At 40.7% G+C, this 26,042-nt stretch overlaps 1 protein-coding gene across 6 annotated transcripts in view; it reads right to left on the bottom strand.

The window, feature by feature from the left end:
- Positions 1-25,320, bottom strand: part of PTPN12 (protein tyrosine phosphatase non-receptor type 12) — a 150,572-nt gene extending 125,252 nt beyond the window's left edge. For all 6 annotated transcript variants that reach the window (XR_012156837.1, XM_073328578.1, XM_073328580.1 and 3 more), the window contains exon 1: positions 24,983-25,320. Coding sequence is in view for 5 of the 6 variants with exons in the window: in XM_073328578.1 (XP_073184679.1) it covers positions 24,983-25,081 (99 nt within the window). In the remaining variant the exon portion in view is untranslated. The remainder of the gene's footprint in view (positions 1-24,982) is intronic.
- Positions 25,321-26,042: the final 722 nt, after the last annotated feature.

Genomic DNA, 26,042 nt, shown 5'->3' with positions numbered 1-26,042 from the left:
TTTCTTAATTTCCTGTTTTGAGAGGAAAATAAGCAAAAACTCAAATATCAAAGTGATGGAGCTGCATGCCCCTGATTATTGTGAAAAAAGGAGTAAGCCGTCATAGGATAAGAGGGAAGGTTCTCTCGTGAATCGGTAACTGGTTAAAATATAGGAAGCAAAGGGTAGGAATAAATGGTAAATTTTCAGAATTGAGAGAGGTAAATAGTGGTGTCCCCAGGTGTCTGTATTGGGACCATTACTATTCAACTTATTCATAAATAAGGCTACGTTTTAGTCATGGGTATTTTTCTTATACCAATAAAATAAAAACCAGCAGGATCTTATTAAAGGGAAAAAGGCAAAATACCACATTTATTGTGAATACAGAAAGAATCCTAGTAAGCAGTTATAGTTATAACATTCCATTCAATCTCATATTTATTCACACATTCATTCATACAAACACACACACACAGGTTCTGCAAGGTTGTTATCATAGTTACCAGCCTTAGAGTTGCTCATGCCAAGCCACTGGCCAGGTGGCCTGGACATGAGGAGGGAGCAGGGCCTTGTCAGATGCTCATCTGATGCTCCTGGAAGTTGGTTTGCAGAATCAGACCCCAAAGTTCTCACTTTTTAGAGTCTATTTTTATCTTCCTATGCCAGTCTATGGGAATTGCTTCATCATGCTGTTGCTGAATCAATCAGCAGATAGCACATTCCTGACTGCTCCAAGATGTTATCTTGTTCTTTGGTTCTCCCACTCTTGAGGCTGTCGGGTGGATTCCAGTCTGCCCTCCGGGGGAGAGGGACGGGGGTCCTCTGGTTATTTCCACTTGACGCCTTCTTCAGCCGATGGACACTGGATTCTTAGGCTGGCACCTCCCTGATCATTCAGTTATTATCCACACCAAGCATCCATCCACATACATCCTCTATCTCTATTTTAATCACAATTGTTAATACAACAAAAGGGCATGAAAGTCTCTGGGTGCTGTTTCTGTTGTTAGAGTATTGCTTTGAGTCTCTCTCTCTGTGAATTGCTTTGAGAACAGACTCTGTCTTAGAATGTACTAACACAATTAGCAGCTTGCAAGTTTCACACATAGAGGGAGAGAAACAGTACCAAAAACCAAGAGACCTCTTAATTAGTAATACCCTGGAATTTAAACTCTGGGGAATCAAACTCATTTGTGATTTTAATACAGAACTTCTTTAATATGATCCAACATTTTTACTAAGAAGTCATGGACAGTAAACAAAAATTCACAACACGTGACCTGTCCATGACTTACTAAAAATACCTTTGATTAAAACTTGGGCAGGGGTCTGTGGGTGGGAGAGCACGGTACGGGGACCCCGCAGGTGCTGGGGGAGATGGCCCGAGACGCTTGCTGGTGCTGTGAGGGGTATGGGGGAGGGGGAAAAAAAAGAGGGTTGGCGGGGCTGGCAGGGGCTCCCTACCCAGCACCGCACCCCTGCAGCTCCTAGGCAGCAGCAGGGCACAAGCACCGGTTGCTGCAGCTCCCATTGGCTGGAAACCGCTGCCAATGGAGCTGCAGGGGCTGGCCTGCAGGTACAGGCAGCCCCTGAGCCAGCACCAGCTGCTGCAGAAGTTACAGAAAGTCATGGAATTTGTGACCTCTGTGACAGACTTGCAGCTTTATTTGTAAATGATCTGCAAAAAGGGGTAAACAGTGAGGTGGCAAAATTTACAGATGATATAAAAAGTACTCAAGATAGTTATGTCCCAGGCAGACTGCGAAGAGCTACAAAATGATCTCACAAAACCGGGTGACTGGGCAACAAAATGGCAGATGAAATTCAATGGTGATAAATGCAAAATAATGCACACTGGAAAACATAATCCCAACTATACATATAAAATGATGGGATCTAATTTAGCAGTTACCACTCAAGAAAGATCTTGGGGTCATTGTGGATAGTTCTCTGAAAACATCCACTCGATATGCAGCGACAGTCAAAAAAGCGAACAGAATGTTGGGAATCATTAAGAAAGGAATAGATAAGACGACAAAAAATATCATTGACTCTATATAAATCCATGATATACCCCCATCTGGAATACTGTGTGCAGATATGGTCACCCCATCTCAAAAAAAAAAGATATATTGGAATTGGAAAAGGTTCAGAAAAGGGCAACAAAAATTATTAGGGGTATGGAAAAGCTTCTGTATGAGGAGAGATTAATAGGACTGGGACTTTTCAGCTTGGAAAAGAGATGACTAAAGGGGGATAGGATTGAGGTCTATAAAATCGTGACTAGTGTGGAGAAAGTAAATAAGGAAGCGTTATTTCATCCTTCTCATAACACAAGAACTAGGGGTCACCAAATGAAATTAATAGGCGGCAGGTTTAAAAAGAACCAAAGGAAGTATTTCTTCACACAATGCACAGTCAACCTGTGGAACTCTGCTAGAGGAGGATGTGAAGGCCAAGACTAAAACAGGATTCGAAAAAACTAGATAAATTCATGGTGGATAGGTCCATCAATGGCTATTTGCCAGGATGGGCAGGGATGGTGTCCTTAGCTTCTGTTTGCCAGAAGCTGCGAATGGGTGACAGGGGATGGATCACTTGAGGATTACTTGTTCTGTTCATTCCCTCTGGGACACCTGGCATTGGCCACTGTTGGAAGACACGATACCGGGCTAGATGGATCTTTGGTCTGACCCAGTATGGCCATTCTTATGTTCTTATATTCTTATCAAACAGATGAACTTCTGCTTACCAAGAGTCCATTCTTTTTCCTAGTGATTGCTGTCAGTCATGTAAGAGGCAATCAGCCTAATTTACGTAAAGGCTATCAATCTGCATTAGTGGCAACAGAATCAAAGGATACATATTGGAATAATGGTGAATCTCAAGTTTTGAAGTGGCAATACAAATTCTCAAACTTCAATCAAGATGTTAACAAAATGGATTTTCATTCCTTCCTTTTGGCAAATTGGCTGAATAGTTCAACTGTTCATTGAGCAGTTCATTTCTTAACTGATCATAAGCTTTTACTACTTATAAAAGGTGCTTGCAGTGACTTCTGCTTGCAATAATGAGGAAACAGGTCCTCGTTTTGCACGTCTGTCACTAAAACTTTAACTCCTAGAACTGTTGCCAAGTCTAATTGTGTACACTTCCATTATCTGTCGGTCTTTGCTACCAATGCCTCAGGCAAGCAATAAAAATACTGCAACTTGCCCAAAAGGCTTCTTTTGATTAGCAACCAAAAATTGTAATTACCATCAAGTGGAATCTTATTTTGGCCTCAGTTTGTAAGTTACTGTATGATTAACAATAAATCCTTACACAATAACTTATTGTTTAAATAAGTAGTAGTGCAGAAATACTTAGAGCCCTTGCGAGATTGAACGATAATCTGCATCAGTAAAAAGTGTTAACTGCTTACTGACACATTGATCTAAGCAGCTCGCTTCATAGGTCCCTAAAGTCTAGTAAGTAATAAGGGTCTCCTCACGCTTAACTATCAAGTTTTATGCAATATTTTGCCAATTTTCCTAACACTTCTACAAAATTTAGATACAGGATTTAAATTAAGATTAAAATTTCAGATTTTACGTTTACAGGAACATTTGAATTTTGTACATTGATTATTTTCAGAAAGTTTTCTGACTGAGCTCCCTTTTCAATGGTATGTCCTGAGCTTTAAAAAAAAAAAAAAATTAAAGATAGGCGTTTCTGTTCACTTTTATAGGGGTTACTCCTCCGCCCCCCGGCCCCGCAAGTCTTTGGACAAGGTCAATAGTCACACCACCAAATGTGCTCAGGCTTGGAAATTTATTCAGACCATCCTGACAGAAACCACATTAATATGCTGTGTTATTTTCCAGCCCGCTTATTTTAAAAAGTTCACTACTCTATACAGAAGAGAGATTTGAAGTAGCAATTAGCCACTGGGCAAATGGGGCCAATTGGGGGGGCCTGGAAAAATGGGCCCCCCCATGCCCTGACCCACTCCGCCCACCCAGCACTCCTGACAGGGAGCGGGGTGAGGGGCTTGCCTCGCTCCGCGCGCCTGGTGCTCCTGCTGGGGAGCGACACCAGGGCACTAGGGCTTGTCCTGCTCCACCCGCCCAGCACTCCTGCCAAGGAAATGGGGGAAGCTCCTGTGCCCCAACCCCGAATCCCTGGCAGAAGTGCTGGGCAAGTGGGCAGGGCAAGCCCTCACACACCAACCATATCTCCCTGGCAGGAGCACTGGGGGGAGAGGGGAAAACTGCAGACTGAAGGGATGGGGAGGGCACCACAAAAGCTTAATCCAACTATGTTCTTGTGTTTGACATGCCAAATCAAAATTAGCTTTCACCTTTCCATCTCATAGGCTTCTCTTTATGCTGTGGATACACAGTGGTCTCACCAACATGGCTAGATTGAATCGATAACTGGTGACTTTCAGGAAGTGATGCTGATAATTCAGTAATAAGTCAGTCAATTGTGTTTAATGAGTTTACCTTGTCTGGACAACTCAAATTACCTTTTTAAAACCATCTTGGCATGTGGTAGCCCTGAATGAGGATTAATGCCTTCTTGCAAAGAAAATGTATTGCTTCCATTAAAATTAGAAACAAGAGATTTTCAAGTACAAAAGTGATCAAAACAATATGACAGTGATATAGCAATGGCCTAATGAAAGGAGATCTTGACATCAGTGCTCTTTTTTGAGATTCTCCCTTCTAAGATATTAGTGAATAAGGACACGGTTAAATTAAAAACCGTAAAAGAAAAGCTGAGGTTTTTGTCCTTCAGCAGAACACAATTCAAAAGCAACAATTTAAAGCTGAAGTTCCACCTAAGTATTTAGTTTCCTCTTTGAAGTTTTTTATATTTTCAACTTATCCACATCCAGGGTATCTGATCAGTATTCTAGTCAGATTTCCATCACCTCTCTCCATAATATCTTGCAAAAGATATGAATATGAGGGGAAGGGGGAAATCTAGCCGTTTTACCTCTTCAATCATCATGTAGATATGATCAGAAAGTTAAATGGCTAGATACCTTATTTCAGTAGCTTTTAGAAGCTGTATTGAGCAGTGAATCAAGAACCCTCTCCTGGTCCTGCTGTTATTGTCAGCACATCAGGAATAGGACTTTGTGCCCTGCACCTATGACAAAGTAACCAGGCCCTTGTAATTCTGTAGTACATCCGATTCTAGAACAATTTGCATATTGAGCACAACAGTTCTGCAGCAAATAGAAGTGTTTTTACACACTACAAATGTGTAGTTTAAGGTTACAAACTGAGCTGCAAAATTCCACATCAGTGAAATTTTACACTGCCCATAAGACTCCTTTTAGTACAGAAGAGTTTATGATGAGAAACAAAGCAAGCAGGCTTTTAAGTCTAGTATCATTAGGAAAACAAGTTGTGCATCAAACAATTACAACCCATACTTGATGGGGACAACATCCTGACAAATCTTTCCGAAACCCTCCCTTCTGACCTTAAAAAAACCCTCAACCTCACCAAGTGCATATGTTATAGGAGTGCTTATATGTTAGCAGCCATTCTAATATTCAATAAAAGTACTGATGATAGTGAACCCAGAGGGGAATATATGCATCTAGTCCTAAATAGATTAAAATGGCATGACATGCAATAGAATAAGAGGTGCAGCCTTTCAGTTTGAAACAAAATGTGCATTTTGTACTTTGCATTCCAACATCAGTCTATAGCCAGTCAACTAAAATGAATCTATTCATAGGAGTGATCGTAATACCATAATAGTACATTAAAATGCAATTTTTCAAACACAAAGACAACCTTTTTACCTTCTAGACCAGTAAGACAACTCGTCACTTACTAAAAGAAAGTGACAGTTACAAGACAAGCTGCAGCTCGGTTCCCTCTGTTCTCTGAGCACAACCTCTTCCCCCCTCTCTCCCCCCAGTCCTCATGCCTTTACCTCTTCCAGGATGGAATTCTCCCACTCAGACTGGGCCTTGAATGGCAATACTTTGTTTATTGCCTACATTTACCCAGCAGATCAGAATGGGTTCTTCCCTTTGGGAGACTGAGTAGTAGTGAACTTAGAGACCAAACGGCCTTCTTAAACAAAATTGTTTGATCTTTATTGGCAGAAGAAGGCATAACATAAGAGAAAAAGGATTTTAAAAACAGTCTTTGTGCATTGCCCTCTTACCTAGAGGCTTACCATCCCCTGATGCAAGTCTAGGAAGGCCTAACTTCTTCAGACACATCAGTGGGCAGCTGAATATCTCCCCAACAACTGCCTCCTCCCTTACAGTCTCTCTTTATCCAGGCTGAGTTCCTTCACCTTTCCTGGCATTTTTGGCCCTGTTGTCCAAAAAATCTGGTGGGCTCTGTGACGGATTCCCCCCGGGGGTGCCACCTGGAACTGGGGTACCACTGAGTGCCCTGACCCACCACCAGCCTGGGCTCCCTTTTACACTGTACTGCTGTAACAAGCTGAAAAGCCCTTTCTCCAGCCTGCACTTTCACCAGCACACCTACAGGTAGGGACGCACCCAGCTCCAGTTACAAGCAGGCAGGCTCTCTGACCAGCCTCTGCCTCAGAAGGCTTCAGCTAGGCCACCTCCCAGCTCCTCAGGCACACATCCCACTCTGGAGTGAAACCCAAAATTATACCATCTTGCGCTGCACAGGGAACTGTACAGCGTAAGCTCATAAAACTCACTCCCTCCCCACAATGTGGAGAGGAATATGCAACAGCCTTTTGCCCCAGGTTATGATTCTCACACACTGGTTTAGAATAAAGCAAAAATAAGTTTAATGAGAAAAAGATAGATTTTATATAATAAGGGATAGCAAACAGATCAAAGCAGACTACCTAGCAAATAAACAAAAAACGCAAACTAAGCTTAATATACTAAATAGATTTGATATGAATAGCAGATTCTCACCCTAAGTGATGATACAAGCAGGCTGCAGATTCTTAAAGGGCAAGCTGCACTTGCTTACAGCTTGAAATCCCAGGTGTTCCATTCACAGGCTAAAAATCCCTAAGTCCAGCACTTCCCCCAGTTCAGTCTTTGTTCCTCAGGTGTTTCCAGGAGTCTTCTTGGGTGGGGAGTCAGTGAAGAACCTAGATGAAGTCACTCCCCTTCCTTATATAGCTTTTGCATATGTCGGAAACCCTTTGTTTCAAAACTTGGTTCCCACACCAATGAGTGAAAAAATACTGACACCCCAAGATGGAGTACAATACCAGGTGACCTGGTCACATGTCCCTATAGAGTCACAGCAGCCATCCCCCACAGAGTTGTTTGTTGCGTTCACAGGAAGGTTCACCATGTGGGAGATAAGCTTCTCCTAAGGCCTATTGTTTCTTCCTAATGGCTCATTAATCTAAATGGGCCCTTCCCAGCCAGCCATCTAGAAAGAGCATTTTGCCTGGTGGGTGTTGCCCAAGAATAGCTACATGTGAAATGGATAGAGAGTCAATATTCATAACTTTGGATACCAAATATATGCATACCAATAGGATAACCATATTCAGCAAACCATAATCTTTCCAATGACATCACATGACTTATTTTGCATAAAATACATCATAACTATGTCAATCATAATATCATGAAAGAATATGGGGTGCAGTGCCACAGGCTCAATGGGGGGATCAAGCCTCTCCCCTCAGAGCCAAAGGCTCTCCCATTGTCCTGTAACAACCCCCAAGTGTTGCTAAAAGTGTCTTACTGAGAGTCACTGTTTCACTTGCCTACATTTTCCAACAGCCTGTTGATTTAACTATTATAGTCATACAGTAAAAATCCCAATAACCAGGCCAACAGTGTATTAATAAATTACTACGTAACAGCCCCATGGCCATCACAGAAAATTTAACTAGAATCTAGCCAAAATGCATCAACTATATAGTAAGACTGAAAATTATGTTCCAGCTTTACTACTGAGATCTACGTTTCCAACATAAAAATATTTCAAGTGCTGTTTTCCGAGTGTTCTCAGTTGAAATAAGTATCACAAAAACTTTATTTTCAAGTCTTAAGATGTATGTTTGCCATATTTACTATGAAGGTATTAGCAGAGACACCAAAATTAAAACTGCATTTGGTTTCAGTTAAAGCAAAATTTAATCTTAATCTTAATCAGGTATGAAAGTTTATCAGACCCAGAATACACCACTTGGAGTAGATATTTATTTATAAAAAGGTAAGTAACTCCTTTCTGAAGTTTTAGAGCTGGTATCTAATATTTCCTCCAACTCTAATCTATATGGCTTCCTTAATACTTGAAACTTTTAGATGTGGGTGTAAAAACCTCATGCTCACACTTTTGGAATTAAAAACAAATTATTAGCATAATGTAGGTTTAAAGTTATACTATGGAAGCCATTAGGAGTTATCCATTAAAAAATTTTCTACACCGAATGTACAAAGTTTGACACCAGAATTGAGACAGTTATTAATGAGCTATTTCCAGACAGACACTTACATACAACAACCAGAATATACAAGCAGAAGATCCTGCAGGAAGGTAGGAACGTGTTTTGCAGAAGAGTGTGCAAGTGGAGATCCATAACAGTGGTGCATGCCTCCTGCGCACCTTAAGAATTCCATATGGGGAGAAGAACAACTGCTTCAGTTACTTGCAAGTAGCGGTCCAGTGGTATATATAGGGGACTAAACCCACACAAAAAGAATCAGTGGGTGACAGCAACCTCTCTCCTCTGCTCTGACTGAATTTATGAACGCTGGGCAGTTACCCTCACAAAAGGCACCCCTCCTAAGCTTTACAGCAGTGGCCCTTCCCTCCTGTCCCCCCTGGAGATGTGCAATAGAAATCTCCTTCTGCAAAGGATAGGAAATCCCCAACAAGCAGGGAGCATGGCTGAGGGTTTGGATTCAGCCGTAAGAGTCTTACAACTTTGAAAGCTTTATGCAACTGATACATCAAATTTCCTATGAGAACTAGAGAGTGGGAGACAGCTGCAGAACAAGAAGCCTGTCCAATGGAGCTTCAAGCTCTGGAGAATCAAGGTTCCTGCCCTAGAGCTTATAAAGGGTATGCTTCTGAAGATTCATGTCACCAGGGCTCCCCAGTTGTGCACCTCCTGAAATGCACAGTAGCAGAGCTCTCACCCATGGGTCTCCCAAGGTCTGCAAGTTCCCTTTCACCCTGACAGAACTTGGTTTTATGGGTTTGCAGTGAGCATACAGAAAAGAAAACTGTAAGGTAGCTCTTTCCAAAAAGTATTTTGAGGAAAGAGAACCAAAAACATCTACATTTTATGTCTGTTAATATGATCAAGAGAACAACCAACAATAAAATTATCATTGGGAAAGCTAGTGATTTGCCTTCAGTTTATTTGTTAGATGGTGAATATATTCTGTTGTAAAGACTATACCTGAAGTTAATCCCTGCCCTGAAGGACTGAAAGTTGGGATCCACCTCTTCTCTTCATGTTGGCCAGAAGATTTGTTACTTGATGAGCAGACTACATTTAGTTATATTTCTATCAATAGAAATAATTGCTCAAGTCCTCAGAATTTTGTTGCTAATAAATTTTAAATTCCAAGTCTATGTTAGCTATAACAGACTTCATAGTCAATCATGAAGAGGACACTAAGCATGCAACATAGCATATAACTATATTGTGTTTAAGTGACAGTACCGCCTCCTGTTTGCTAAGTATGTTTTGATGGCCAAACCCCAAAATGAAAATCCAAGCTAGTGGCCATCAATTAGTAATTTATTCATTAAAACTGAATCCAGCTCTAAACTATGGTGAGGATAAAGCATTACAATGACATGTAAGACCTAAGGACAATGGGATAGAAACGCCAGAATAAAAGGATCCCATTTTAATATTAATTTGATCCAGCCCCAGTCCTAGGATATCTATCTCCTGCAAGATTCTTATATATATATAGGCAAAGTTTACCAGCCTGACTAAAATTCTGGTAGGCAGATAAATGACTTATCTTGCAGTTAACTGTTTGTCCATATGCAGCTCTACTTCTCCACAAATCAGTTATTTATTGCCTCATCATACCTTAGAACCATCTCCTTTTCACCACTAATGGTTGTACTCTCACCTGCCCTCCCGAAACTGTCCTCCAAAGACTTAGCACTGTATTGGTTTAATCTCAGTTTGTATTTGGAAGGTTATCTTCACAATCCTAAGTACTAAAAAATATTTTTTTAAATATGAAAACTTACATTCTGCAAAAGATGACTGCACTTGCCCAGGATCTTACTCACCTTGGGTAAGTGAATTTTTCCAGATCTGTCTATATGATCTACTGTCAGTAGTCTACCAGATGTCAAATGCTTTGCTGTGAACAGAACTGCAATTCTACTGTGCATACTGAAAGACCACGCATACCTGAAGCCAGCAGTAAGCATACTGTCTGAATTACCAGAGTGTTAGAAAAACAAGTTTATCACTTGTTAAAATGCTGGGCTAGAACACATTACCGGAAGTCCAAGATGTAGGTAGTTTTTTTTTGTTTGGTTGGTTTTTGAGGTGGTGAGGGAGGGGGAGGAGAGAGATGACCAAAAAATGCTATAGTGCTTAGTATCATCATTGATATGCAGGTGAGCAAATGTAAATCCTCCCTGAAGAGATTGTGTATTGTTACAGAATTAGCCACCAATGAGTTTGATAAATATTAATCTATAGAATCAGTGAAATATGCAGCCTAACAACATGATTTATAGGATTCAGCATACACTAATTTTGCAGTAAGCATCACTGCCACCTTTTAGTAGCCTATTTCATTTACTGAAAAAACAGTTTTTCGATAATTATTCAATAAATTCAACTAGCCTCCCTCCCTCATGATATCCAGAGAAGTTTTAGGCTTTCCAGGAGAATCAAACAGGGAACTGCAATTCCTAAGCTTCTTGTTTTGATACAGAAGAATTTACAGACTATATCAATGTAATTATATAAATCTGCACAGCTGTAGAAGAGCAGAGATGAAAGCTTGGAAGTACTTAGTTTCTTGGTTAACATGAATGATAACATGGAGAAGATAAGAGGATTTCTATGACTCTCCAGGGCTCCAGTCTAAAGTTAAATATTCATCTTAACTTGAATATTTTGACTGCAATACATCACATCTAACAAATTCTTTTTGTAAAATCACTTACTTATAACTAAGTTAAAATACATTGAATGTAACAGATGGTAACTGTAACATTAAAGAAAGTTTCTCTATTTTTCAGTTTTACTTTGTGCATCTGACAGCACCCTGTAGTCAGTTTTTCTAATCTGAGTGGGTCTTTCATAGAGAGGAATGTAAATAAAAAAATGATAAAAACCATTAACAATACATGTCCATTAGACATCTACACAGATTAAGTGTACAATGTCAATTTTTCTCTCATACAGAAGTGAGAAGGTTTTTTTTATCCTACCATGATCATGAGGAATGTGCTGTGCAGGACTTAGAATTGAAGAGTCTTTCGTCAGCGAACACATTAAATGTGATGAGGAGGGATTAAAATGTTTTAAAAAGATACTTTAACTGGATATTTCCTTGCTTTAAAGAGTTTGTGTGGAAAAGTGTCCTTTAAACAGGTTTATAACTAACTCCCTTCTGTGGGAATTTCCTTGTTTTTCAAGTTGTGCGTAGGGGTTAAGTGGAAATGACACAGTCCATTCCCTCCCCCATAGTAATGTTTATGTACTTATACATAGGGCACTAATTTCAAAGACAAGAAGGACATAGAGAGGGTCAAACTGATGTTTTTAGTTTGTATTCATTTACTAAAAGAGAAGAAACTATTATTTTCCTGAGAAAACGTAAAAATATGTAGTACCCCAGATCAACCTCTAAAAGACTAACTGGCAGGAACTTCAAAGATGGGTAGCATGGGACTAACAGTAAATTTGTTTAATACACAAATGTGTTTATGATGTAACTGTCAAAATGCTAAATGCTGTGTAAATTGTGATCCATTTAATTGAAATGCTTAAAAAGCAAACCTTAATTTGCAAAACAAGATTACAAAAGACTATAAATCAGTGGTCAAATCTGAAAGGTTTGGTTTAAGTACTTGCTTAACATCATATTGGATGTTTGTGGCAGAAGCAGGGAGAGAACCCATTTCTCCTGAGTACCAGCTCAACTTCATAACCACATCCTCAAATAGGTTATCATGCAGTTAAAGGCACTCTGATTCATCTGCATGTTTCATTGTTGTGGAGTTTTAGGTATGCAAGAATGCTCCATTTTATAGAAGATTGCCAGGGACAGATTAGGCATAATGTATCTGAGAGGCAGTGTGGCTAAGGCTATGTCTACACTATGGACCTTAAAGCGGCACAGCTGTACTGCTGCAGCTGTGCCACTGGAAGGTCTCCCATGTTGCCGCTCTATGTCGACAGGAGAGCGCTCTCACGCAGGTATAAACAAACCGCAACTAACGAGCAGTGGTAGCTACGTCGGCAAGAGAGTGTCTCCTGCTGACATAGCGCTGTCCACACCAGCACTTTTGTCAGTCAGGGGTGTGAAAAAAAAAAAAAACCTCCCTGACCAACAAAAGTTTTACTGACAAAAGTGCTTGCTTTTGGCATACTATGGACCTAGGGTAAACATTTCAAAAGTGCCTAATCGACTTAAGAACCTAAGTTCCATTGACTTGCAATTAAACTTACCTACGTGTACACTATAGACTAGCACATGCTGGCAAAACCATGTCAGCATAGCACCCTAGTGCAGAAGCAGCGAATACCAACAGAAGGCATGATTCTGCCAGTGTCATAACACCACCTCACTGAACATTAGCTATGCTAAAAGAATGCTTCCGTCAGCGTAATTGCATCTACATTGCGGGGTTGTGTCAGGATAGCCCTATGTTAGTCATGGGTGTGGTTTTTTCATACCCCTGACCAACATAGCTATGGAGGTGTAAGTGTAGACCAAGCCTCCTCAATGCATAATTCACTTTTGAAATTGTTATATGAGCTCTTACCTCAATAAGGCACTTTTGAAATTTTTACCCAGAGCTCTAATCCCAGCTCTGTCAAAACTGACCTTATTTTACCTCTGTGGCTCTCAGTTACTTTATCTGTAAATGGGGATGAGTGAAACCCGTAGAGCAGCTGCATGAGGCCTTGCTCAATAAGGGTTGTGAAGTGCGAATAATTAAGGCTATGTTTTAGTTTCACTAAAAATACCTGTAAGTCACAGACAGTAAACAAAAATTCACGGCCCGTGACCTGTCCATGACTTTTACTAAAAAGACGGGTGACTAAAACCTTGTGGGGGTGGGAGGGTGCTGGCCGGGGGCCCGCATAGGTGCTGGGGTTGGCGGGGCCGGCAGGCTCCCTACCGGGCTCTGCACCTCCCCACCCTAGCAGCAGAGTTTGGGTGTGGGAGGGAGCAGGGGATTAGGGCACAGGATGGGGTGAGGCGGGCTCTGAGCAGGACTTACCTGTGGGGCTTCCCGGAAGCGGCAACATCCCCCTCACACAGCTGTTAGGTGGAGGTGTGGCCAGGTAGCAGGGGTAAATAAAAATCAATGATTTTTTTAACTGATTTTTTTAAAATTTAAAATCTGATTTCTTTGATAAAATACTTTGAGGAAAAAACTATCTAAAGATAGTTTAAATTAAAAAGCATTATAGCTCAAAGATATCTCATAATGGAATAGGGATTATAAATTCTAATTCTACAGTATGACAGAATATAGTCATGTAATGTTTGCAAAAAGTTTTGTAAATGAGTTTCAATAGTTCATAGATTAGGGACCCAATCTTATGGGGTTCCAGGAGCTTCTGTATAGATAATTTAGGTTAATTTTTCTATCTATCCAATGGAACTCAGTGCTCAGTCTACAAGATACCACCAGAGATGGTTATTTTGCAGTTCTCAAACTGAGGATGTCTCTCTCCGGAGATAACATACTGGTTAAAAACAAAAATATTTTAAATACATAAATATATAGAGAGAAGTGAGAAACAACAGGCCTCAGCCCCAACCCTATTGTCCCTCTGCAAATTTCTGTACACAGCGTCAATCCCTTACCTCTCTCTAAAAGTGCAAAGTTTCAAAAAGTTCAATGAATAGAAGATTGTTGTGGGTGGAACAGATCTGGACAAGGAGAAGAAGTCTGGAGATAAATGTGAGAAGGGAGGGACAGGCAGTAGAAACAAAAGTGAAACTGTTTGAGCAGCATATTCCAGAAGTCTTGAGGTCTTTCTGAGTGTAGCCCTCATTGATTTGAGATCTACCATACCATTCTCTCACTAGAAGGGAAAAACTATAATGGCAGCAGGGTGTAAAAGAGACCCAGTCTGGGCATAAGAACCCTTCAAGAAATATATGTTTGTTGATGATGTTTTAAAGAAAGTCACACCAGTGAACTGGTGGAAGTCACTTAAGCACTTGGAGTCAGAGACTGCTGAAGTGATCATTTCATTTTTAACAGCAGTAGCTTTTTCTGACCGTGAGGAAAGAATATTTTCTTCTTTTGGACTAATTCATTCCAAACTGAGAAATTGTTTGGGACCTGAAAAAGCAAAAAAGCTTGCTTTTCCAGATTATGAACAAACAAGAAGATGAAGGTGAAGACGACTGAGTTAGCTGCAGAAGCCAATATTTTAAGTTTCTCATGTTGACCTTGGCTGACAGTCGTTTTAATTTTTGTGGGTGTTTTTTTTTAAATATTTCATTTAACTATTTTAGTTAACAATTTTAACAAAAACAAACCTGATTTTAAAAAACTTCAAAAATTCATATGCTTGTTTTGTTTGCTGTTGAAGAAAAAAAATCCAGAATACATAACATTTTTGTTTTAGTTAAATAACACAATTTAAGTATCTGTCTGATGACGTTCTCCTAATATAGCATGGTAAGAAAATCCTCCAAATATTAATGATTAACCTGTTGAATTGGAGATCCTTCACCTCCCAATAACTTCATAAATATCTGCTCCACCTCATAACTTGCTTACCACAAATGAAATTACCTTTAAGGAAGTAATGCGATCAATTTATAGCACAAATGGGGTAGGGAGGCAAGGAGACAAGTCTCCCAAGCCAGATCACCATCTGTCTCTTCCCCTGCTTAACAAAGCCTGTTGCTATTGAAAAGTTTGGTGGTTGAGTTTGTCTTTTTGCCTGTTTAAACATACTTTCTCCTAACAGTATTGGCTAACCTCCAACTCAAAAATTCCCTCAAAGACAAAAGTGGCAATTACCGCACACAAATCTAAGAGACATTCAGCATGATGGGCTACTTCAAGAGAAGACCAAGAAGAAAATGAGTTGGAAGTCCAATGATAGTGGAGTTCTGCAAACATGAACTCAGGCTACGGCTGCCATTTTGCCTTTCCGACACATTCACTTTTTCCTTATCTGAAAAACCTAGAATGACTGCACCAAGTCAGGCATTACTACTATTTTTTTTTTCCCAGTATCAAGATTCCCCATCACATAACAGGTAAAGCACAAACTGATGCAGTACAATCCCCACCATTTTGCCCCTCAGCACCCACCAATCCTAGATGAAAGGACGATACCAAGAAGCGAAAAAATAAGTTCAACAAGGATTCTGTTAGATCCATTAGTATGTCACTATTACATGTCTTTATTACTGTGTGCTTAGTTTGTCGCTTACCTTGTTAACTATAGAGGTACAAAAAGAAAAGGAGTACTAGTGGCACCTTAGAGATTAACCAATTTATCTGAGCATAAACTTTTGTGAGCTACAGCTCACTTCATCGGATGCATACGCTTACAAATAGTAACACCCCCCCCCCAACATTAGCACAGCTATAAGCACTACTCAAAATTAGGTTAAATTGTATATATTTCACAAATTAATATTCGGATTAAGCAATCCTCAATTATACAGTTTGCCAGGATTATGACTTGACATTTACTGCAAGAAAAATAAGATCTACAAACTGATCCTGATAAAGTATTTCTGCAACAATGTAATAAAGCTTTATAAAAGTTGCTGACTTCCCACTGACATTACCCACTATAAGCCCCAATCCAGCAAGGCACTTACCATGTGCTTAAAATTAAAGCATATGCTGAAGCACCTTGCTTGACTGGGGTCACAGGGAATATTGTATATTTCTCTTACTTCTGAGATGATCTACTTAAATATGCTGGTATGTCACTTACTGACAGATAAGTCTACATTTTGTCATTGATCCTGCAAAATTAGCAAGATCACAAAACTTCTTCACAAAGAGCAAAACCTTGGTATGTGAAAACAAAACAGTTAGACTTTCCCACTTTCTTTAAAGATTTAAACACACAGAACATATTGTTGTATCACTTACGTGATAAAAACCTTTAAGCTGTGTGAGATCTGCTGCTGTTTTTCTTCTTGCCTTAAATAGCTATTATACAGTTTTGACCAGCAATCACAAGATTTTACATGGTAATGTTAAGCAAGATTTAATTTAATGATGTCACGCAGTATATGCTAACACAAGATAACTGGGGTCCACCACAGCAGCTTCCTGGCTGCTTGTCACTCAGCCCCCCATCAAAAGTCACATCTGTACATCTCCGAAACAATAGCCACAGTAATGATTTCCTTCTAATTTGTCTGAAACGGAATATACAAATGAAAGGGTTGCCCACTGAAAATTATATTTTGTAAGCAATGTTTAAAAAAAAATACCATTCCACAAAGCTTCAGATACCCCTAACGCAAGAGTTATTGAAACTATTATTCAATCATATTGTTGCAGACAGAAGTAAAAGTTTATGAACATTTCTAGCAAAGAGACCCTTACAACTGCTCATGTTATGGCTGGCCTTTCCTATTAAAATTGTCCATAATGAAACTTTAGCTGAATTACAACCAAAAGGTGTGTCAGACTGGAAAGAGTTTTGACAGAAATGTTAATTTAAAAACAACTTAGTAACAGAAGTCATGTTTAAATACTAAAATGCAATTCATAGAAGTATCCAACCTATCTCAACAGGACACTTCTCTCTTATGAGACCATACTAATCAGAGTGAAATTACATGTGATGGCGTATTTACATAGTCTTAGGAAAGGCCCAAAATAGACACTTCGCCTAACCCCCAAAACAGGAGGATTTAGTACCTGAGGAAATGTTGAAGGCAAGTCCTTCAATATGGGTCAAAGTAGGTCAAATTTTTGGCCCTCCAAGTTTAGACACACTTGATGTACACTTACAAATAATAAAACTGCACCTGGCTTATTAGAACTGTAAGAATAAAGTCTGTTAAAATTATCAGTTATGTAATATAATTACGGGTCAGTTCCTGCAAGGTAATGGATGCCTTCAATTTTCATTGAACTCAGAGGGAGATGAAAGTGCTCAGCACCTTACAAGTTTGAACCCTTTCTTAGTATCAAGACAGTTACAGTGTTTGGTCATATCTGATTTTGACTTACACCTGCTAGATATAGAGAATGTGTTAACCACTCTTAGATAAAGCACAAAGGATAAAAAGTAATGAATCTGTTTTTTAGCATCTTTTCTCTGCTAAAGCCTTCTTAATAGGTTGAAGTTAATTCTGTTGAAATTCAACATGTAGCTTATGCAAGTCCACATGAGAAAAACAGAGAAGCAGCTTTGTACATTTATATTTAACCCTAAATGTTATTAACATGAAACCTGCTCAGAAGGAACTGAATTCTTGAATTTGTCATCTCATGTACAGTAACGCCTCACTTGAAGTCATCCCGATTAACGTTGTTTCGTTGTTACATTGCTAATCAATTAGGGAACATGCTCGTTTAAAGTTGCGCAATGCTACCTTATAAAGTCACTTGACAGCCTCCTGTTTAGTCCACTGCTGCAGGAAGAGCAGCCCATTGCAGCTAGTTGGTGAGGGCTTGGAACCAGGGTGGACTGGCAGCCTCCCTATCAGCTCCCCACTCCCCTAAGTTCCCTGTGCAGCAGCCACCCAGCAGGCTATCAATTGCCAGCAGTTCAGCTCTCCCTCCCCCCATTGCCATGTGCTGCTCTTGCCCTCTGCCTTGGAGCTGCTCCCAGGAGCCTCCTGCTTGCTGTGCAGGGAGGGGCCTAATGTCAGGGTGTCCCCCTTCCCCTTGCTCCTGCACCCCGCTTACCCCATCTCCATAGAGCAGGGGGACACACAACAGACGGAGCTTCCTGGCAGCAGCTGTGGTCTCAGCTTGCTGATTAACTTAACAAGACAGTGTACTTAAGAGTGGGTCAGCAGTACTTACAGGGGAAATGCACATCTCTCTCTCACACACACACAGTGTGTGCGTCTGTCTGCCATGCTGTCTCCCCTCCCTCCATTCCTGCTGCCATGTAGAGTGTGAGACTACCTTAAAAATGAGTTAACTCCTGAAGGTTCAGCCAATTGCTAGTTCATCATTTAGCATGAAGGCATTCCCTGGGAAATATCCCACCCTCTGATTTCACCACCTCAACCAAGCTTCACAATCATCATTTCTGAGTACAGTATTAAACTGTTTGTTTAAAACTTATACTGTGTTTGTGTGTATATATATATAAATAAAAAATGTGTAAATAAAAGTGTGTAAAAAATATAGTCTTGTCTGGCAAAAAAAATTCCCTGGAACCTAACCCCCCCCATTTATATTGATTCTTATGGGGAAATTGGACTCGTGTAACATCGTTTCGCTTAAAGTCACATTTTTCAGGAACATAAACTACAACATTAAGTGAGGAGTTACTGTATTCTTAAGAATTAAAAAAAATAGTCAACTACTTCTTTGTCTAAACAGAACAGTTAGAAGTTTATCTTTTGGACACAAACTACTCATAATGCTTTTCTGGTAAGCTTCCAAACTACATAACTGCATGCTTAATTTGAAAAAAACAGTTGAGAGGTACATCAGTTGTATCTGGCACCAAAAAGTTCCCAATAGAAGCAAATTAATATTAAGACAGTCTTGCCAGAAAAGTGTTGCCAAACTTATTTTTAGCAGATCATTTGCATTATTTTCTTCTGTTATGGAACTTACACAGTACAGTAGAACCTCAATTTCACAAACACCAATCTTACAGACAAACATATGAAACATTTTTCCCTAATGGGGTAGGAGTGGGATGGAGATCACATAACTAAAGTGATGTTGATGAAGGACAAGTTAACATCCCTTAACATTCCAGTGCCTTCAGTACACTGGAAATCAGTTTGCAATGGTTTGAAGACCAAGAAGAAAGTGATGCAGTGCAACATGCTGAAACTTATAAATCATACCTTCTGCAATTTTCAGCTTTATGAACTTCTTTATTTTATGAACTCCTTAATCCCCAGTTTGTAAAATAGACATTCTACTGTATTTAAACTGAATTTGTTTATCAATGCACATAATCTTTATTCATGTATTTGAGTATTCTTGCATTGTGATTTGTTAGAAGGATATCAAAATATTACTTCTGTCTAACAATGTTATGTCTACTTTTCTTAAGAGTAATATCTAAAGTTAGAAGAAAGGCTATATAGGGGTCTCCACCTAGAATTGAAAGACCTGTTACCCCTATATAGTCAGTAACTTTCCCCTTTTGTTTATGTGGTGTTTCACAAAGCAATAGGGAAGAAAAAACATTTAAGAATAGGAACAGATGATTGTGAACACAGAAAATGGCAAGGAGACTAAGAGGCTGGTATAGCACCAGAAGCAAATTTTTTTTTTATTGTCTTGATTTCAAATCAACACTCCATTTAATACTTCTTCCTTAAAATATGACAAAATTTTCATTAACTTACAATCTGAGCAATCTCAATCGAATTGGGTTGCACAAGCTGCTAGGAAATCCTGAATTTGACACTACACTGAAGGTAAGCTATTTCAATTAGTTGTAGTAATGATCTAATTGCACAGTACAAAAATATATGAAACTGCATGTAATGTATAATTTATCCTGTAACTACATACAGATCCCTGTATTTAGGGAATTTTTTTTTATAAGTTTGATGGTTTAGACAGTCTTTTGGTACAAAAACCAACCAACCAAAATTCTTATTTCTTGAGGTCTTTCAATTATAACCCACAAAATATCGTTTACACCACTGCCATAGAAAGCTTTGACCTTCAACCTCTCTCTCACACATACATACTACACACACATACTTTGTAGAAACCAAGGATTAGGCCATGCTTTCCATGTTTGTACAGCAGCAAGCAAGCTTACTCTTTTCAATAAACAATGCTGAGTAACACTGTTCACTTACAGCTAGATTGTACATACGAAACACTTGACAAGCGATCTGCTAATAAAGTACTGGCACTTTTTGTACTTGGAAGCATGATCATCAAAATCAAATTAATTTACTTCTGTCCGAATGGATTTGGTTCTCTCTGTAAAAGACTAGCCAATGACACCTGGATTATATCATACTTTGTAAGTATTCCTTGTATTCCTACACCTAGAAGATAATAAGGTGATAAACAACAGTCAGCATGGATTTGTCAAGAACAAATCATATCAAACCAACCTGGGGTGACCAGATGTCCCAATTTTATAGGGACAGTCCCAATATTTGGGGCTTTTCTTACACAGGTTTCTATTACCCCACACCCCCATCCCGATTTTTCACACTTGCTCTCTGGCTATCACTACCCTAAACCAACCTGATAGCTTTCTTTGACAGGGTGACAAGCCTTATGGATAGGGGGGAAAGCGGTAGATATGGTATATCTAGACTTTAGTAAGGCTTTTGATACTGTCTCCATGACCGTCTCATAAACAAACTAGAGAAATACAACCTAGATGGAGCTACTATAAAGTGGGTGCATAACTGGTTGGAAAATCATTCCCAGAGAGTAGTTATCAGTGGTTCAGTGTCATGCTGGAAGGGCATAACAAAGTGGAGTCCCACAGGGATCAGTTCTGGGTCTGGTTCTGTTCAATATCTTCATCAATGATTCAGATAATGGAATACAGAATACACTTAAAGTTTGCGGACAATACCAAGCTGGGAGGGGTTACAAGTGCTTTGAAGGATAGGATTAAAATTCAAAATGATCTGGACAAACTGGAGAAATGGTCTGAAGTAAACAGGATGAAATTCAAGAAGGACAAATGCAAAATATTCCACTTAGGAAGGAACAATCAATTGCATACATACAAAATGGGAAATGACTGCCTAGGAAGGAGTACTGCAGGAAGGGATCTGGGGGTCATAGTGGATCACAAGCTAAATATGAGTCAACAGTGTAATGCAGTTGTTAAAAAAAGCAAACATAATTATGGGATTTATTAGCACAAGTATTGTAAGCAAGACATGAGAAGTAATTCTTCCGCTCTACTCCGTGCTGAGTACGCCTCAACTGGAGTACTGCCTCCAGTTCTGGGTGCCACATTTCAGGAAAGATGTGGACAAATTGGAGAAAGTACAGAGAAGAGCAATAAAAATGTTTAAAGGTCTAGAAAACATGACCTATGAGGGAGGATTGAAATAATTGGGTTTGTTTAGTCTGGATAAGAGAAGACTGAAAGGGGACATAACAGTTTTCAAGTACATAGGAGGTTGTTATAAGGAGGAGGGAGAAGAATTGCTCTTCCTCACCTCTGAGGATAGGACAAGAAGCAGTCGGATAAAATTGCAGCAAGAGCGGTTTAAGCTGGACATTAGGAAAAACTTCCGAATTGTCAGAGTGCTTAAGCACTGGAATAAATTGCCTAGGGAGCTTGTGGAATCTCCATCATTGGGGATTTTTAAGAGCAGGTTGGACAAACACCTCTCAGGGATGGTCTAGATAATACTTGTCCAGTCCCCTGCACTCAAGGCAGGTCTAGATGACCTCTCCAGGTCCCTTCCATTTCTATGATTCTAAGGTCAGTCATCTTATATTTCACCTATCTGTTCCATTAGTCATACTACATTCTAGTTTCACCCTTCCAATGGATTTTCAGTTATATCAGCAGCATTATTACACTGTTGAATTCATTAACATTTTTGCCTTTTAACATCATATACATCCAGGATGATTAGTAGATTATTAGTTAAATCGATCATATAGCCACATCATCTTCCTTAACTCCTCCTCCCAACAAATCCCTGACACCTATCTATAAAGTAGTGAGTCTTTTTAACCTTGATTGAATAAACTAATGTAGGCCACTATAATCATCATCTATGGGAAGAACTAAGACATGAAATGAAAGAACTCTTTTCAATTGCATTCATCCACCACTCCACTCCTATTTTTAGACTCCACTTCGGCTTGGAAGCGGAGTGACGAGTAACAGCAATTCTTTTTCCATCAACTTGCCACTGCTTAACAGCAACAGTACTTCCTGTCCTTAAATGTGAAGGCACTGCTTCCCCCCACCCCACCCCCAAAAACCAAAAACAAAAAAACACTCCTCTGCATCGTCTCTCCTTATCTTTAAAACTGAAGGAGGAGAGACTATTTCTCCCGTTAGTTTCTCTCACCACCTCCTCTTCACCCTTCTCCATTCCCTCAAAATCTCAAAGACAGAAGCTTTAATGTTGCTACGTAAAATAGGTGTGGCAAAAATGCAGTAGCCATACAATGATAAACTACTTACAAAGAGAATTTGCATTCTTGTGGTCAGACCCTTTTACATCTGCTTGTGAAACAGAAACATGAAAGAAAAGTCCTTCAATATAGTACTAGAACACTTTAACTACAATATTCTGGCTCCCCAACTCTCCTTTAACATATTAGTCAAAGTTTTTTTTTTCTCCCAGAAATAGAAATGTGCCATTGAGTTACAAACAGAAAATGTTAAAAAGGACATCAGAAACTTTGAATCTAGTCTCTCCCACCCCACACTCTCCTGAAGGCCTGAGAGTTCTTTCAGGTAGCACATCTGCCCTTCAGTTCTCAGCAAATTTTTGGTTTTACAACAACATTTTTTTATAAAGGTTTTCCATGCTTGTGGCTATGGGTAAGTTCCATAAAAACAGAGGAAGACCACCAACTACACAGCTGAAAATAGCAACATTAATTACACAGAGTGCTGTCAAATAAATGCACAACAGAAAAGTTTTCAAATCTTTCTTAATAACCTAAATGTTACTTGTAATAGTAAGTAAAAAACATTACTACATATGTATTTTAAGTTGGTATCCCTTAGTATACTGCAACTTTAATTCTGGGCTGCCAAATCAAATATGAAATAGCAAAACTGTAGCTATAAAATACAGGAGTTCTTATATTGTCAAATATTTGCTCTGTAAAAAGACTAAATCCAACCCTGTTTAAAGCATTCAGTTTACATATTTTTTCCATTTCTGTTTTTTTAATATACACACATACATACACTTCCTTTACTTAGAACAATAGTCAGCCTTACCAGCACAATGTAACTGGATGTCAGTCTGTGTGTTAAACAGGAGTTCCTTTAATTACTCATATTTTCAAGATTAATTTAAACAGATTAAAAGGATTGGAATCCAATAGATTTAAGGCTACATCTTAATGTAATTTGCAAGGAAAGTAAAGCAAACTAAGAATTTATACCTCTTAAATCAATCTTGGTTTACATGTGGTTTCCTCCTTCCTTCCCTATTCGTATGGCTCGTTCAGTGGACCAGGATCAATAAAATCTTTTCCAAATGGTATTCTTGTTTCCCATCCAGGCCCTGCCCACCCTGTATGAAATAGTTACTTCCCAAAGTCCACTTCCTCTTCCATTCCTCAGACCTGAAACTGCTCCCAACGCCCCTGGGTCTTGCACAATATCCACAGCCTCCTCCCCACATTTTAGACAATCCCTGATGTGACATTTACATCCAGATTTTTTTGTTCCCAGACTATTATCAAAATGAGATCTAAAAAGACTAAAAATACATAAGTTTCAGAGTAACAGCCGTGTTAGTCTGTATTCGCAAAAAGAAAAGGAGTACTTGTGGCACCTTAGAGACTAACCAATTTATTTGAGCATAAGCTTTCGTGAGCTACAATGAAGTGAGCTGTAGCTCACGAAAGCTTATGCTCAAATAAATTGGTTAGTCTCTGAGGTGCCACAATTACTCCTTTTCTTTTTAAAAATACATACATTTTTATTCTAAACCCCACCAGGTAATACAACAGGCTACAGCCGCATATTGTACATGCAGTCTGCTAACCCACCACCCCAAAACCAGGTTAAGTTATATTTCATATTAAATGTTTAAACAACATTTAAAGTCACACTGACATATTCACCTAATGAGGTCCATTGTTCCCAGCTCAGATCACCCACTCAGCTGATCAAATCATTTCAAGCATTTTAAGCGTCAGAATAAGGAAAAACAGATAAAAAAACCAAACAAACGGTGAATAAACCTGCCTCTAGATTATATCCCCTCTCCTCCTGTATGCACATGCAGACACAGGCTACAGGAAGGCTGCTGGTGAAGTGATCTCAAAGGAAGAGAGGATGAGGGATATAGCCTAGGGGTTGCAGTGGGAGGGGGAGTTGAGGGAAAGATGCTAGCCTCCAAGAACACACCTACCATATTTTCTCGGAAAGGATCAAAAGGGGGTTACAACGACAAATAACTGAGGACAGAAGATGCCAGACTACCCAAAGTAGCCATTATGACCCCCCACTATCGCCGACAGAAGAGGCCACAAAGACATATCCTGGAAAGGAACAAGACAGCACCCGCACCGAGAGTACCCAGGACCCTCCTTATCGCCTCAGGAAAGCGGCTGGGTTCAGGAGAGGCGGTTCTGGGCTGCTGTGACAATAGCAGACTGACGCGGTTAGCGAGAAAACACTGGAGGGTATCCACTCTCCTACTTCCTCCCAAAGAAGGGTTCCGGCTGGGGATCGCAAGAGCAGCCCTTACACGAGAGGCTGCAGGCCAGCGCCCGCTCCCCCAAACCGGAGCTGGGGCAATGTCCCGGCTCCGGGTTACACAACAGGAGAGCTTAGGACACGGGCTGAGAGGGCTACAATGGCAGCTCACGCAGGGGGATGCTACACCTCCCCCCACCCCATACACACCCCACCCATCTCCTCTCCGCCCGCTTCTCCTGCCCAGCCCACACGGGACCCTCTCCCCTGCCCCCAGGCAGCGATGGGAGCTGAGCGCTCCCACCCCCCTCACCATGAAGTCGCTGGCGAAGTTGTCGTCCCCATTGTGGTCCGTGTCCTTCATGGCCTGGACGCGCTGGATGAATTTCCTCAGGATCTCCTCTTGCTCCATCCTGCCTGCCGAGCCGGAGCCCGAGCCCCGGCCGCCCCCACACGATCCCCGCCGCCGCCTCGGCTCTCTCAGGCCGCCCGCCTCCCCCAATCCCGAAGCCTCCCCTCACACAACTTCCCTCCGGCTCAGCGCCACCCGGCCGCCTTCTCCATCCTGCCTCCGGCCGCTCGCCCCTCCCCACAGCAGTCCCTGCAGCCGCCGCCACCACCGACACGGTCAGAGAAGGGACACGACGATACCAACCCCCACCCCCCTCCTCCCGCGCAAGCGCGGGAGCGCCACTCAGCATTTTCTTATCCCGCACTAAGAGTCCGACCCCACCCCCGGCTCCTACCATTGGCTCTTTGTTCAATAGCTTCTCTGTGATTGGTTGTACAGAACATCAGTCACCGGCCGTCCCTCCCTTTATTCTCCTCCCCCCTCAGGTTCCCGTGGATAGGACCTTCCTGAAGCGCTCTGCATGGAACTTTGGGAGGGACCACTTAAGCGAGCAGGGGGAAGAATGTAGGGGAAGTCAGCGGAGAGAGGCAAGCTCAGTGTGAAGAGGGGTGCGGCTCGCTGTAGTGACTACACGTCCCAGGGTGTAATGCCTGATGAGCGGTGCACGCCGGGAGCTGTAGTCCGCCCTGGGCTATGTCCCAGGCTGATGAGAAGCCAGTGAATGAGGGAGGTTCTTTAATCGTCTCATGGAAACACACAAAGCAAAACCCTCCATGCCCACGAGTGAGGCTTGGACTAGGTCTGAGTGATGGAGTCTCTTTCTTCCAGCGGAGCTTGCCAGTCCACGTAGGGTGGCCAGACAGCAAGCATGAAAAATCGGGAGGGGGTGGAGGGAAATAGGAGCCTATATAAGAAAAAGACCCAAAAATCAGGACTGTCCCTATAAAATCGGGACATCTGGTCACCCTAAATCCACAACACTGTAATGAATATTCGGAGACAGGAACTGCATTAAAGTGAG

The sequence above is a fragment of the Lepidochelys kempii genome, chromosome 1 (assembly GCF_965140265.1).
Source record: "Lepidochelys kempii isolate rLepKem1 chromosome 1, rLepKem1.hap2, whole genome shotgun sequence".
In the NCBI taxonomy this organism is placed as follows: Eukaryota; Metazoa; Chordata; order Testudines; family Cheloniidae; genus Lepidochelys; species Lepidochelys kempii.
This window is presented reverse-complemented; position numbering and strand designations above follow the sequence as displayed.